This window comes from Echiichthys vipera (genome assembly GCF_963691815.1).
Source record: "Echiichthys vipera genome assembly, chromosome: 13".
Classification (NCBI taxonomy): Eukaryota; Metazoa; Chordata; class Actinopteri; order Perciformes; family Trachinidae; genus Echiichthys; species Echiichthys vipera.
This window is the reverse complement of record NC_139838.1, coordinates 29660244-29673200: the sequence shown is the minus strand read 5'-3', so window position 1 is coordinate 29673200 and position 12957 is coordinate 29660244. Positions and strand designations below refer to the sequence as shown.

The 12957-nt window shown below is 51.6% G+C and overlaps 3 protein-coding genes across 3 annotated transcripts in view; all 3 read left to right on the top strand.

Moving 5' to 3' along the window:
* The window catches only part of LOC310955673 (protein disulfide-isomerase A3-like), a gene marked incomplete at both ends in the record, with an annotated part of 12960 nt that extends 6174 nt beyond the window's left edge, over positions 1 to 6786 (top strand). The window contains 8 exons of the mRNA XM_083925641.1: positions 9 to 122; positions 1022 to 1147; positions 1221 to 1403; positions 1983 to 2091; positions 4498 to 4626; positions 4834 to 4913; positions 4998 to 5055; positions 6697 to 6786. Coding sequence (XP_083781767.1) covers positions 9 to 122; positions 1022 to 1147; positions 1221 to 1403; positions 1983 to 2091; positions 4498 to 4626; positions 4834 to 4913; positions 4998 to 5055; positions 6697 to 6786 — 889 coding nt within the window. The remainder of the gene's footprint in view (positions 1 to 8; positions 123 to 1021; positions 1148 to 1220; positions 1404 to 1982; positions 2092 to 4497; positions 4627 to 4833; positions 4914 to 4997; positions 5056 to 6696) is intronic.
* Positions 2547 to 3092, top strand: LOC310955904 (uncharacterized protein; the record flags this gene model as incomplete). The annotated part of the gene is made up of 2 exons (XM_083925985.1): positions 2547 to 2654; positions 2970 to 3092. Coding segments are annotated over 2 exons (231 nt in total), but the record flags the coding sequence as incomplete, so codon positions are not given.
* Positions 6787 to 7631: 845 nt separating the features above from the next.
* Positions 7632 to 12454, top strand: cct3 (chaperonin containing TCP1, subunit 3 (gamma)). Its single transcript, XM_083925638.1, has 14 exons — positions 7632 to 7713; positions 8644 to 8705; positions 8823 to 8873; positions 9021 to 9083; positions 9208 to 9304; positions 9424 to 9541; positions 9698 to 9884; positions 9988 to 10137; positions 10314 to 10446; positions 10591 to 10672; positions 10756 to 10936; positions 11251 to 11496; positions 11898 to 12029; positions 12113 to 12454. The coding sequence occupies exons 1-14, from the start codon at positions 7686 to 7688 to the stop codon at positions 12203 to 12205; spliced, it is 1623 nt and encodes a 540-aa protein (XP_083781764.1). The 5' UTR covers positions 7632 to 7685; the 3' UTR covers positions 12206 to 12454.
* The last annotated feature ends 503 nt before the right edge of the window (positions 12455 to 12957 follow it).

The following is a 12957-nucleotide window of genomic DNA, read 5'->3' as shown; positions in this document are numbered from 1 at the left end:
CCTCCCAGGGGCGTGCTGCTGTTCAGGGCGCCCAGAATGAGCAGCAGGTTTGAGGAGAGCGTGGTCGTCTTCAAAGATCACCTGACCATCGGGTCCCTGAGGCGCTTCATCAGGGACAACATGTAGGTCCCACCTGTCTGTCTGCACCTGTCTGTCTCTCACCTGTCTGTCTGCACCTGTCTGTCTCACCTGTCTGTCTGTACCTGTCTGTCTCTCACCTGTCTGTCTCTCACCTGTCTGTCTCACCTGTCTGTCTGCACCTGTCTGTCTGCACCTGTCTGTCTCACCTGTCTGTCTGTACCTGTCTGTCTCTCACCTGTCTGTCTCTCACCTGTCTGTCTCACCTGTCTGTCTCACCTGTCTGTCTGCACCTGTCTGTCTCTCACCTGTCTGTCTCACCTGTCTGTCTCACCTGTCTATCTCACCTGTCTGTCTGCACCTGTCTGTCTCTCACCTGTCTGTCTCACCTGTCTTTCTCACCTGTCTGTCTGCACCTGTCTGTCTCACCTGTCTCACCTGTCTGTCTCACCTGTCTGCCTGCACCTGTCTCACCTGTCTGTCTGTCTCACCTGTCTGTCTCTCACCTGTCTGTCTGTCTCACCTGTCCGTCTGTCTCACCTGTCTGTCTCTCACCTGTCTCACAGTCACGGCGCGTGTCCTCACCTGTCTGTCTGCACCTGTCTCACCTGTCTGTCTGCACCTGTCTCACCTGTCTGTCTCACCTGTCTCACCCGTCTGTCTTTCATCTGTCTGTCTCTCACCTGTCTCACAGTCACGGCGTGTGTCCTCACCTGTCTGTCTCTCACCTGTCTCACCTGTCTGTCTCTCACCTGTCTCACAGTCACGGCTTGTGTCCTCACCTGTCTGTCTCTCACCTGTCTCACAGTCACGGCGTGTGTCCTCACCTGTCTGTCTCTCACCTGTCTCACAGTCACGGCGTGTGTCCTCACCTGTCTGTCTCTCACCTGTCTCACAGTCACGGCGTGTGTCCTCACCTGTCTGTCTCTCACCTGTCTCACAGTCACGGCGTGTGTCCTCTCCTGACGCTGGAGAACAGGGACCGTCTCCGGGTCCGTGACCTGCTGACGGCGTTCTACGACGTCGACTACCATCGCAACGTCCAGGGCTCCAACTACTGGAGGAACAGGTAACCACGGCGACCGCCAGCCCCCGACTGACGGGCTGAGACTGAAGCCCCGCCTTCTGTGTCTCGTTGCCAGGGTGATGAAGGTGGCGTCTAAGTTTTCTGGGCGGGGCCTGATGTTCTCCGTAGCCAATAAGAAGGACTTCCTGTCTGAGCTGGAGGAGGACTTCGGCCTGGGGACGTCAGACGGAGGAGAGCTGCCGTTCGTCACCATCCGGACCCAACTGGGCCACAAGTACACCATGAGAGAGGAGTTCACGTAGGTACCCAGGCCCAACCAGGCCCAACCAGGCCCAAGCAGGCTAAAATAATACACCATGAGAGAGGAGTTCACGTAGGTACCCAGGCCCAACCAGGCCCAACCAGGCCCAAGCAGGCTACAATAATACACCATGAGAGAGGAGTTCACGTAGGTACCCAGGCCCAACCAGGCCCAAGCAGGCTAAAATAATACACCATGAGAGAGGAGTTCACGTAGGTACCCAGGCCCAACCAGGCCCAAGCAGGCTAAAATAATACACCATGAGAGAGGAGTTCACGTAGGTACCCAGGCCCAACCAGGCCCAACCAGGCCCAAGCAGGCTAACGTGTGTGCGTGTGTGTGCGTGTGTATGCCTGTATGCGTGTGTGTGTGCGTGTGTGTGCGTGTGCGTGTGTATGCCTGTATGCGTGTGTGTGTGCGTGTGTGTGCGTGTGCGTGTGTGTGCGTGTGTATGCGTGTGTGTGCGTGTGTATGCGTGTGTGCGTGTGTATGCGTGTATGCGTGTGTGTGCGTGTGTATGCGTGTGTGTGCGTGTGTATGCGTGTTTATGCGTGTGTGTGTGTGTATGCGTCTCAGGAGGGATGGGCGTTCCTTGGAGAGGTTCCTGGAGGATTACTTTGCAGGACGTCTGAAACGTTACATCAGGTCTGAACCGGTTCCTGAGAGAAACTCTGCTGCTGTCAAGGTGAGACCTTCATCCTGTCGGCCAATGGGAAGAGAGGAGGTCCTGACCTCTGACCTTTGACCTCTGACTCCTCTGACTCTGACTCCTCTGACTGTGACTCCTCTGACTCTGACTCTGACTCCTCTGACTCCTCTGACTGTGACTCCTCTGACTGTGACTCCTCTGACTGTGACTCCTCTGACTGTGACTCCTCTGACTGTGACTCCTCTGACTGTGACTCCTCTGACTGTGACTCCTCTGACTGTGACTCCTCTGACTCTGACTCCTCTGACTCTGACTCCTCTGACTGTGACTCCTCTGACTCTGACTCCTCTGACTCTGACTCCTCTGACTGTGACTCCTCTGACTCTGACTCCTCTGACTGTGACTCCTCTGACTCTGACTCCTCTGACTCTGACTCTGACTCTGACTCTGACTGTGACTCCTCTGACTGTGACTCCTCTGACTCTGACTCCTCTGACTCTGACTCCTCTGACTGTGACTCCTCTGACTGTGACTCCTCTGACTCTGACTCCTCTGACTCTGACTCCTCTGACTGTGACTCCTCTGACTGTGACTCCTCTGACTCTGACTCCTCTGACTGTGACTCCTCTGACTGTGACTCCTCTGACTGTGACTCTGACTCTGACTCTGACTCTGACTGTGACTCCTCTGACTCTGACTCTGACTGTGACTCCTCTGACTGTGACTCCTCTGACTCTGACTCCTCTGACTGTGACTCCTCTGACTCTGACTCCTCTGACTGTGACTCCTCTGACTGTGACTCCTCTGACTGTGACTCCTCTGACTCCTCTGACTGTGACTCCTCTGACTGTGACTCCTCTGACTCTGACTCCTCTGACTGTGACTCCTCTGACTGTGACTCCTCTGACTCTGACTCCTCTGACTGTGACTCCTCTGACTGTGACTCCTCTGACTCTGACTCCTCTGACTGTGACTCCTCTGACTGTGACTCCTCTGACTGTGACTCCTCTGACTGTGACTCCTCTGACTCTGACTCCTCTGACTGTGACTCCTCTGACTCTGACTCCTCTGACTGTGACTCCTCTGACTGTGACTCCTCTGACTCCTCTGACTGTGACTCCTCTGACTCTGACTCCTCTGACTGTGACTCCTCTGACTCTGACTGTGACTCCTCTGACTCCTCTGACTGTGACTCCTCTGACTCTGACTCCTCTGACTCTGACTCCTCTGACTGTGACTCCTCTGACTGTGACTCCTCTGACTCTGACTCCTCTGACTGTGACTCCTCTGACTGTGACTCCTCTGACTGTGACTCTGACTCTGACTCTGACTGTGACTCCTCTGACTGTGACTCCTCTGACTGTGACTCCTCTGACTCTGACTCCTCTGACTGTGACTCCTCTGACTGTGACTCCTCTGACTCTGACTCCTCTGACTGTGACTCCTCTGACTGTGACTCCTCTGACTGTGACTCTGACTCTGACTCTGACTCTGACTGTGACTCCTCTGACTCTGACTCTGACTGTGACTCCTCTGACTGTGACTCCTCTGACTCTGACTCCTCTGACTGTGACTCCTCTGACTCTGACTCCTCTGACTGTGACTCCTCTGACTGTGACTCCTCTGACTCCTCTGACTGTGACTCCTCTGACTGTGACTGTGACTCCTCTGACTGTGACTCCTCTGACTGTGACTCCTCTGACTCTGACTCCTCTGACTGTGACTCCTCTGACTGTGACTCCTCTGACTCTGACTCCTCTGACTGTGACTCCTCTGACTGTGACTCCTCTGACTGTGACTCCTCTGACTGTGACTCCTCTGACTGTGACTCCTCTGACTCTGACTCCTCTGACTGTGACTCCTCTCACTCTGACTCCTCTGACTGTGACTCCTCTGACTGTGACTCCTCTGACTGTGACTCCTCTGACTGTGACTCCTCTGACTGTGACTCCTCTGACTGTGACTCCTCTGACTGTGACTCCTCTGACTGTGACTCCTCTGACTCCTCTGACTGTGACTCCTCTGACTGTGACTCCTCTGACTGTGACTCCTCTGACTCCTCTGACTGTGACTGTGACTCCTCTGACTGTGACTGTGACTCCTCTGACTGTGACTCCTCTGACTCCTCTGACTGTGACTCCTCTGACTGTGACTCCTCTGACTCCTCTGACTGTGACTCCTCTGACTGTGACTCCTCTGACTCTGACTCCTCTGACTGTGACTCCTCTGACTGTGACTCCTCTGACTCCTCTGACTGTGACTCCTCTGACTGTGACTCCTCTGACTGTGACTCCTCTGACTGTGACTCCTCTGACTCTGACTCCTCTGACTGTGACTCCTCTGACTGTGACTCCTCTGACTGTGACTCCTCTGACTGTGACTCCTCTGACTCTGACTGTGACTCCTCTGACTGTGACTCCTCTGACTGTGACTCCTCTGCAGGTGGTCGTTGCAGAGTCTTTTGACGAAGTCGTCAACGACCCAGAGAAAGACGTTCTGATCCAGTTCTACTCTCGCTCGTGTTCACACTGCAAGAAGCTGGAGCCGGTGTACAGAGAGCTGGCAGCGCGGGTACAAACACCTTCATCATCCTCCTCATCCTCCCCTTCATCCTCATCCTCACCTTCATCCTCCTCTTCACCTTCATCCTCACCTTCATCCTCACCTTCATCCTCACCTTCATCCTCCCCTTCATCCTCCTCTTCATCAAACCCTCCGTGTCTCTGACTAAAACACGCTCCTCCCTCACGGTTAACGACGCGTCTCTCTGTCCTGCAGCTGATCTCTGATCCAAACATCGTCGTCGCCAAGATGGACGCCGCTGAGAACGACGTCCCGCTGGGATACGACGTGCAGGGGTGAGAGCGGCCGGCGCCTCTGACCCGTGCCCATGAGCACGCTGCAGACGGGTCACGGTTTCTAACAGACGTCTCTCTCCGCAGGTACCCCACCATCTACTTTGCTCCTGCGGGCAGAAAGGACGAGCCAATCAGATACGAGGTAACGACCGGCGGCTGCTGTTGTTCAAGGACGCGTTCATTAACTAACCTGCGTTAAACTGTCAGGACGCGTTCACTAAAGAACCTGCGTTAAACTGTCAGGACGCGTTCACTAAAGAACCCGCGTTAAACTGTCAGGACGCGTTCATTAACTAACCTGCGTTAAACTGTCAGGACGCGTTCACTAAAGAACCTACGTTAAACTGTCAGGACGCGTTCACTAAAGAACCTGCGTTAAACTGTCAGGACGCGTTCACTAAAGAACCTGCGTTAAACTGTCAGGACGCGTTCACTAAAGCACCTGCGTTAAACTGTCAGGACGCGTTCACTAAAGCACCTGCGTTAAACTGTCAGGACGCGTTCACTAAAGAACCTGCGTTAAACTGTCAGGACGCGTTCACTAAAGCACCTGCGTTAAACTGTCAGGACGCGTTCACTAAAGAACCTGCGTTAAACTGTCAGGACGCGTTCATTAAAGCACCTGCGTTAAACTGTCAGGACGCGTTCACTAAAGCACCTGCGTTAAACTGTCAGGACGCGTTCACTAAAGAACCTGCGTTAAACTGTCAGGACGCGTTCACTAAAGCACCTGCGTTAAACTGTCAGGACGCGTTCACTAAAGAACCTGCGTTAAACTGTCAGGACGCGTTCACTAAAGAACCTGCGTTAAACTGTCAGGACGCGTTCACTAAAGCACCTGCGTTAAACTGTCAGGACGCGTTCACTAAAGAACCCGCGTTAAACTGTCAGGACTCAGCAGCTGCTCCACTGCAACTAACTAACTAACTACAGTTAGTAGCTAAACTAGCTAACTACAGTAACAAAACTAACTACATGAACTAACTAAGCTAACTGACTACATGAACTAAGCTAACTACATGAACTAAGCTAACTAACTACATGAACTAAGCTAGCTACATGAACTAAGCTAACTAACTACATGAACTAAGCTAACTACATGAACTAAGCTAACTAACTACATGAACTAAGCTAACTACATGAACTAAGCTAAGCTAACTAACTACATGAACTAAGCTAACTACATGAACTAAGCTAACTAACTACATGAACTAAGCTAACTAACTACATGAACTAAGCTAAGCTAACTAACTACATGAACTAAGCTAAGCTAACTAACTACATGAACTAAGCTAAGCTAACTAACTACATGAACTAAGCTAAGCTAACTACATGAACTAACTAACCTAACTAAGCTAACATGAACTAAGCTAAGCTAACTAACTACCGTAACTAAACTAACAACAGTTACTAACTAACTACAGTGATCGGGCGCCTGATCTGAAGACCATAATGCCGGATGAAAGTTTCGGCGTGACTGACACATCGGAGGTCATGTTTCCGTGGTAACGTGTGACTGACATGTCGGAGGTCATGTTTCCGTGGTAACGTGTGACTGACACGTCGGAGGTCATGTTTCCGTGGTAACGTGTGACTGACATGTCGGAGGTCATGTTTCCGTGGTAACGTGTGACTGACATGTCGGAGGTCATGTTTCCGTGGTAACGTGTGACTGACATGTCGGAGGTCATGTTTCCGTGGTAACGTGTGACGGCGTGATTGACACGTCGGAGGTCATGTTTCCGTGGTAACGTCCACCCGTTTGGCCCTCTGTGTGCTTCAGGGCGGCCGCGAGCTGCGAGACTTCCTGGAGTTCCTGAAGGAGGAGTCGAGTCGCCGGCTGCTGATTGGAGGATCCAAGGACGAACTCTGACTGCAGCTCGTCTCCACGACGACAGGCTGTCATTTTTTGAATCAGCCAATCAGAGGCTTCCAATCCTCTGTCAATCAAAACCTCATCCCACCTGCAGCTGTCAATCATCTTCACCACCTGACCGTGAGACAGGAAGTGATGTCACAGCGCTGACTCCTGTGTTTCTGAGGGTGGTGAAAGGCATTCTGGGAAACGTAGTGAGTCAGTAACAGACAGAGTTAAAGAGTTTAATAAACTTATTTAAATATGAAAATGAGTTCATATAAATAAATATATGTGTGTTCTCATGTTCATGGTTATTGACATGATCGTTGTTTTTTATTTTTTAAACCACAGCAGCTGTTTTATTTATTTATTTATTTATTTATGTATTTATTTATGAATCATGTGACAAAGCTTTTCTTATTATTGTTTTCAGATGTTTGTTTGAATAAAACGTGATCACATGACTCAGTGCATTTATTAATTCACTAAAGATAAAATCTGATGTTAAAAATGAAACAACATGAAGACGTGAAGTGAGTTTAACAGAAATAAGAACATTTATTATTATAGTCTTATTGTTTGTGAACTTTGATAATTATATAAAGTGAAGATGAATAAGACGTGAATTAATCAGTTATTGATATTAATAACTAATAATAATGATATTAATAATAATAATAATAATAATATTAATAATAAAAATGGCGTCGGCGGGTCTTCTCCGTATAAGGCCGCTCTCTTTAACTCTCTGGGCTCATTAACGCCATTGGTGGAAGCTGCTGTCTGTCAAACTGATCCTCTCCGCTGATTGGTTGGGCCGGTGGCTGTTTTCCCGCCCCTGCGGTTAGAGCCCTCCCTCTCCTCGTGCGTCCCCAGAAGCTTCCAGGCTGCATCTCCCGGGCTCGTGCTTCACCATGATGGGTCAGCAGGTTTTAGTGCTCAGTGAGTAACTTCATCCTCACTTAACCGTCTCTATTAACCTCTAAACCTGCGTGTGAGGCACCGAGGAGCCGGGGCGGCCGCCCACCGGCGCTCTGTCCGCCCGGAGCCGGCCGACCGGCGCAGCGGCCCGGCTGCGACACAAAGCGGCCACCGGCATGTGCTGCTAACATGCTAACTGTTAGCATCGAGCTAACGGATAAACCTGCCGCTGTTAGCATTGTTAGCTCGATGCTAATCCCCTCAGCCTCGTTACTCAGCATGAAACAGTTAGCTCACTAGCATGCTAACGCTTATTCCTGCCAGCCAGCGTATTAGCGGCTAAACTGTTAGCATTGTTAGCTTTAACGCCACTGCGGTGTTTAAATGAATAAACAAACATTATAATAATAATATTATAATTATATTTTATAATTGAACTTCAGTGAAAACGAATCCGACCCGCTAATGCTAGCTAGCTGCTAATGCTAGCGGATGCTATCGTCAGAGCCGCACCCTCTGGTTATTGATGAGTTATTGATGCTTATTCCTGTTTTATTGTTTATTTTCAGAATGTGGTGAAACTTCTATTTAGACTTTTATTTTGTTAAGTTCAGGAGAATCTCTAATTATGATATTCCATAATAAAAGAGCCTGAACAGTGATATTAAAGAGACATATTATGTATAAATCATATGATAACAGCAGCAGACTGAGACTTTCCTCATGTTTCAATTGTTTATTAATTACTTTATTAAATGTTTAAATCAAAATATAAATCTGGTTCTGAAGTGAAAGAGCAGATGATATGAAATCAGCCTGAGCGTGATGTGTTTTCACTGTGACGTAGTTCTGTTTGTTTTTCATGTCTTTCCTCTTATTAAAGCTAAATGTGCTGAATGTGTGTTTTCTCTTATTAAAGCTAAACGTGCTGAATGTGTGTTTCCTCTTCAGACCAGAACATAAAGAGAGAGTCAGGACGTAAAGTCCAGACGGGAAACATCAGCGCTGCAAAGGTGCGTGTCTGCTGCTGCTGCTGCTCACACACACCATCAAAGAGTCACTCTGTTCATCTATTTAACCTGTGTGTGTGTGTGTCTTTGTGTCTGTGTGTGCGTGTGTGTGTGTGTCAGACCATTGCAGATGTCATCCGGACCTGCCTCGGCCCTCGGGCCATGATGAAGGTGACGATGACACACATTAATAATTTAATAAGTTTCTCATGAGGCCAGTTTTTCTTTAGAGTCAGTTATTAATTATTGTTCGTCTAAAGCAGGTTGGAAGTGTGTGTGTTTGTAATGACTCCTGTGTGTGTGTGTGTGTGTGTGTAGATGTTGCTGGACCCCATGGGAGGAATCGTGATGACCAACGATGGAAACGCCATCCTCCGTGAGGTCAGGAGAGATTTACATATATAAATAAAACAGGGTTGTCTCATATTCAGGGTTTAGATTCAAAGAAAAGTCAGTTTTCAGGCTGTTTGTGATGTTTACTGAGGGGCTGTCTCCATGGTAACAGATCCAGGTTCAACATCCTGCAGCCAAGTCCATGATCGAGATCAGCCGCACGCAGGACGAGGAGGTGGGAGACGGGACCACGTCAGTGATCATCCTGGGTGAGCTGCTCAGGCTGCCGCCGCTGCTGCTGTTCATGGATCGGACTGTTGTTGTAGCAACTCATGAACCTGACTCTGTGTGTGTGTGTGTGTGTGTGTGTGTGTGTGTGTGTGTTCAGCCGGGGAGATGCTGTCTGTAGCGGAGCAGTTCCTGGAGCAGCAGATGCACCCGACGATCATCATCGGCGCCTACAGACAGGCCCTGGAGGACATGCTGGACACTCTGAAGGAGATCAGGTAACTGTGGCGTCTCCAGCACGCCGTTCTCTCCTGACCCGCCCCGGGGAGGCGGAGCTGATGTCATCGGCTGCAGCGTCGTCGTTCTGCTGCTCTGGTGTAATTAATAAAGAACGTGGTCGGTGACTCTTCCTAACGTAAACACGCTGTCCTCAGCACGCCGGTGGACACGTCGGACCGCTCCATGATGCTGAAGATCCTCCACTCCGCCATCAACACCAAAGCTCTGAGCCGCTGGTCTGAACTGGCGTGCAGCATCGCTCTGGACGCCGTCCGCACCGTGGAGCTGGAGGACAACGGCCGCAAAGAGATCAACATCAAGCAGTACGCCAAAGTGGAGAAGGTACGCTTCCTGTCCGTCCGCCAGCCGCGCCCACGGTGTGACGGCCCGCTCTGTGCCGGCCCGCGGTGCTTCCTGTAACGCTCGTCTGTCCCGCTGTGCTCAGGTCCCTGGAGGCATCATCGAGGACTCGTGCGTGCTGAAGGGCGTGATGGTCAACAAGGACGTGACTCACCCGAGGATGAGACGCATGATCAAAGAGCCACGGATCGTCCTGCTGGACTGTTCCCTGGAGTACAAGAAGGGCGAGAGCCAGGTCAGACACGCACGCACGCACACACACACACACACACACACACACACACACACACACACACACACACACACACACACACACACACACACACACGCTTTGTTTCACGTCCTCCAACAGACGGACCAATAGTGTTTGTGTGTGTTAATGTGTGTGTGTGTGTGTGTGTGTGTGTGCAGACGGACATAGAGATCAGTAAGGAGGAGGACTTTGCCAGAATCCTGCAGATGGAGGAAGAATACATCCAGCAGATCTGTGAAGACATCATCCGCCTGAAACCAGACCTGCTGTTCACAGAGAAGGGCATCTCAGGTACACACACACGCACACGGGCACGCACGCAGAGACACACGCACACACACGGGCGCGCAGAGACGCACACACACACACACACAGAGACACAGACACGCGCACACACGACTCGTCTGATACACTTGTCTCTGTAACGCCTCTCAGATCTGGCTCAGCACTACCTGATGAAGGCAAACATCACCGCCATCCGCCGCGTCAGGAAGACCGACAACAACCGCATCGCCAGGTAAAGCTCTCGCCTGCAGCCGACGCCGGCAGACACAGGAAGCAGCAGCAGCAGCAGCTGTGTTAACTCTCTGTCTCTCTCAGGGCGTGTGGCGCTCGTATCGTCAGCCGGACGGACGAGCTGCGTGAGGAAGACATGGGGACCGGAGCGGGGCTGTTTGAGGTGAAGAAGATCGGGGACGAGTACTTCACCTTCGTCACCGAGTGCAAAGACCCCAAAGCCTGCACCATCCTGCTGCGAGGAGCCAGCAAGGAGATCCTCGCTGTGAGTCCAACGCCGTGGCCACCGACGTTAGCCACAGTTCATCAACGTTAGCCACAGTTAGCCAGAGTTAGCAACAGTTTTACCACCGTTAGCCGCAGACTTTGACTCCGCCTCATTTCCTCTGACCATAAAAGGGCATGTATGTGACGCTGGGGGGAGGGAGATGCGTCCATCTGTCCGATGTTTACAGAATTAGCCACATTAGCACCAGAGCCTCCAGACTCTGACCTTCAGACTTAAACCTCAGGTCTTTGACCCCCGGACTCTAACCCCCGGCCTCGGGCCCGTCCGCTGACCCGTGTGTCTCTGTGCAGGAGGTGGAGAGGAACCTGCAGGACGCCATGCAGGTGTGTCGTAACGTGCTGCTGGAGCCGTCCCTGTTGCCGGGCGGCGGCGCCATCGAGATGGCGGTGTCCAAGCGTCTGATGGAACGCTCCCGCGCTCTGACCGGCGTCGAACAGTGGCCGTACCGCGCCGTGGCCCAGGCCCTGGAGGTCATCCCCCGAACCCTGATCCAGAACTGTGGAGCGTCCACCATCAGAGTGCTGACGTCACTGAGGGTACGGAGCTTTATCACCACCACAGAGGCGACACACACACACACACACACACACACGCACACGCACACGCACACGCACACACACACACACTCAGGACAGCAGTGTGTGTTGTGTTGTTGTTGTGTGTCCAGGCCACACACACTCAGGACAGCAGTGTGTGTTGTTGTGTGTTGATGTGTTGTGTTGTTGTTGTGTGTCCAGGCCAAACACACTCAGGACAGCAGTGTGTGTTGATGTGTGTTGATGTGTTGTGTTGTTGTTGTGTGTCCAGGCCAAACACACTCAGGACAGCAGTGTGTGTTGTTGTGTGTTGATGTGTTGTGTTGTTGTTGTGTGTCCAGGCCAAACACACTCAGGACAGCAGTGTGTGTTGTTGTGTTGTGTTGTTGTTGTGTGTCCAGGCCAAACACACTCAGGACAGCAGTGTGTGTTGGGGGGTGGACGGTGAGAGCGGCTCTCTGTCGGACATGAACTCTCTGGGGATCTGGGAGCCGCTGGCTGTGAAAGCTCAGACCTACAAGACGGCCGTGGAGGTGAGACACACACACTCACTCACACTCACACACTTCCGTCTGTAACTGTAAACACACACTAACGCCGTGTGTCCGTCCGTCAGACGGCCATCTTGCTGCTGCGCATCGATGACATCGTCTCCGGTCACAAGAAGAAAGACAAAGACGAGCAGATGGGAGGACAAGGAGCCGAGTGAAGCTCCAGGGTCCAGACCAGAGTCACTCCGACCGACCGACCGACCGTCTGTCTGTGTGTGTGTGTGTGTGTGTGTGTGTGTGTCTGTCTGTCTGTCTGTCTGTCTGTGTGTCTGTCCATCCGTGTGTGTGTGTGTGTGTGTGTCCGTGTGTGTGTGTCTGTCCATCCGTGTGTGTGTGTGTGTGTGGGGACCAGACGACTCACTGAAACTTAATAAAAACTGAATAAAGGTCAAAGTTACAAACCTTCAGCAGCTTTGTCGTCACTTGTGTTTCTGATTCTCGTGGTTTTGAACATGAAAACATGAACGTCGCCTCAAAAGGTGCTGAGTTAGATAAGTGAACTGTGCTGGAGCAGCAGGAGAAGGAGCAGGAGGAGCAGCAGGAGGAGCTGCAGGAGAAGGAGCTGCAGGAGCAGGAGGAGCAGCAGGAGAAGGAGAAGGAGCAGGAGGAGCAGCAGCAGGAGAAGGAGCAGCAGGAGAAGGAGCAGGAGGAGGAGCTGCAGGAGAAGGAGCAGCAGGAGAAGGAGCAGGAGGAGGAGCTGCAGGAGAAGGAGCAGCAGGAGAAGGAGCAGGAGGAGGAGCTGCAGGAGAAGGAGCAGCAGGAGAAGGAGCAGGAGGAGGAGCTGCAGGAGAAGGAGCAGCAGGAGAAGGAGCAGGAGGAGGAGCTGCAGGAGAAGGAGCAGCAGGAGAAGGAGCAGGAGGAGGAGCTGCAGGAGAAGGAGCAGCAGGAGAAGGAGCAGGAGGAGGAGCTG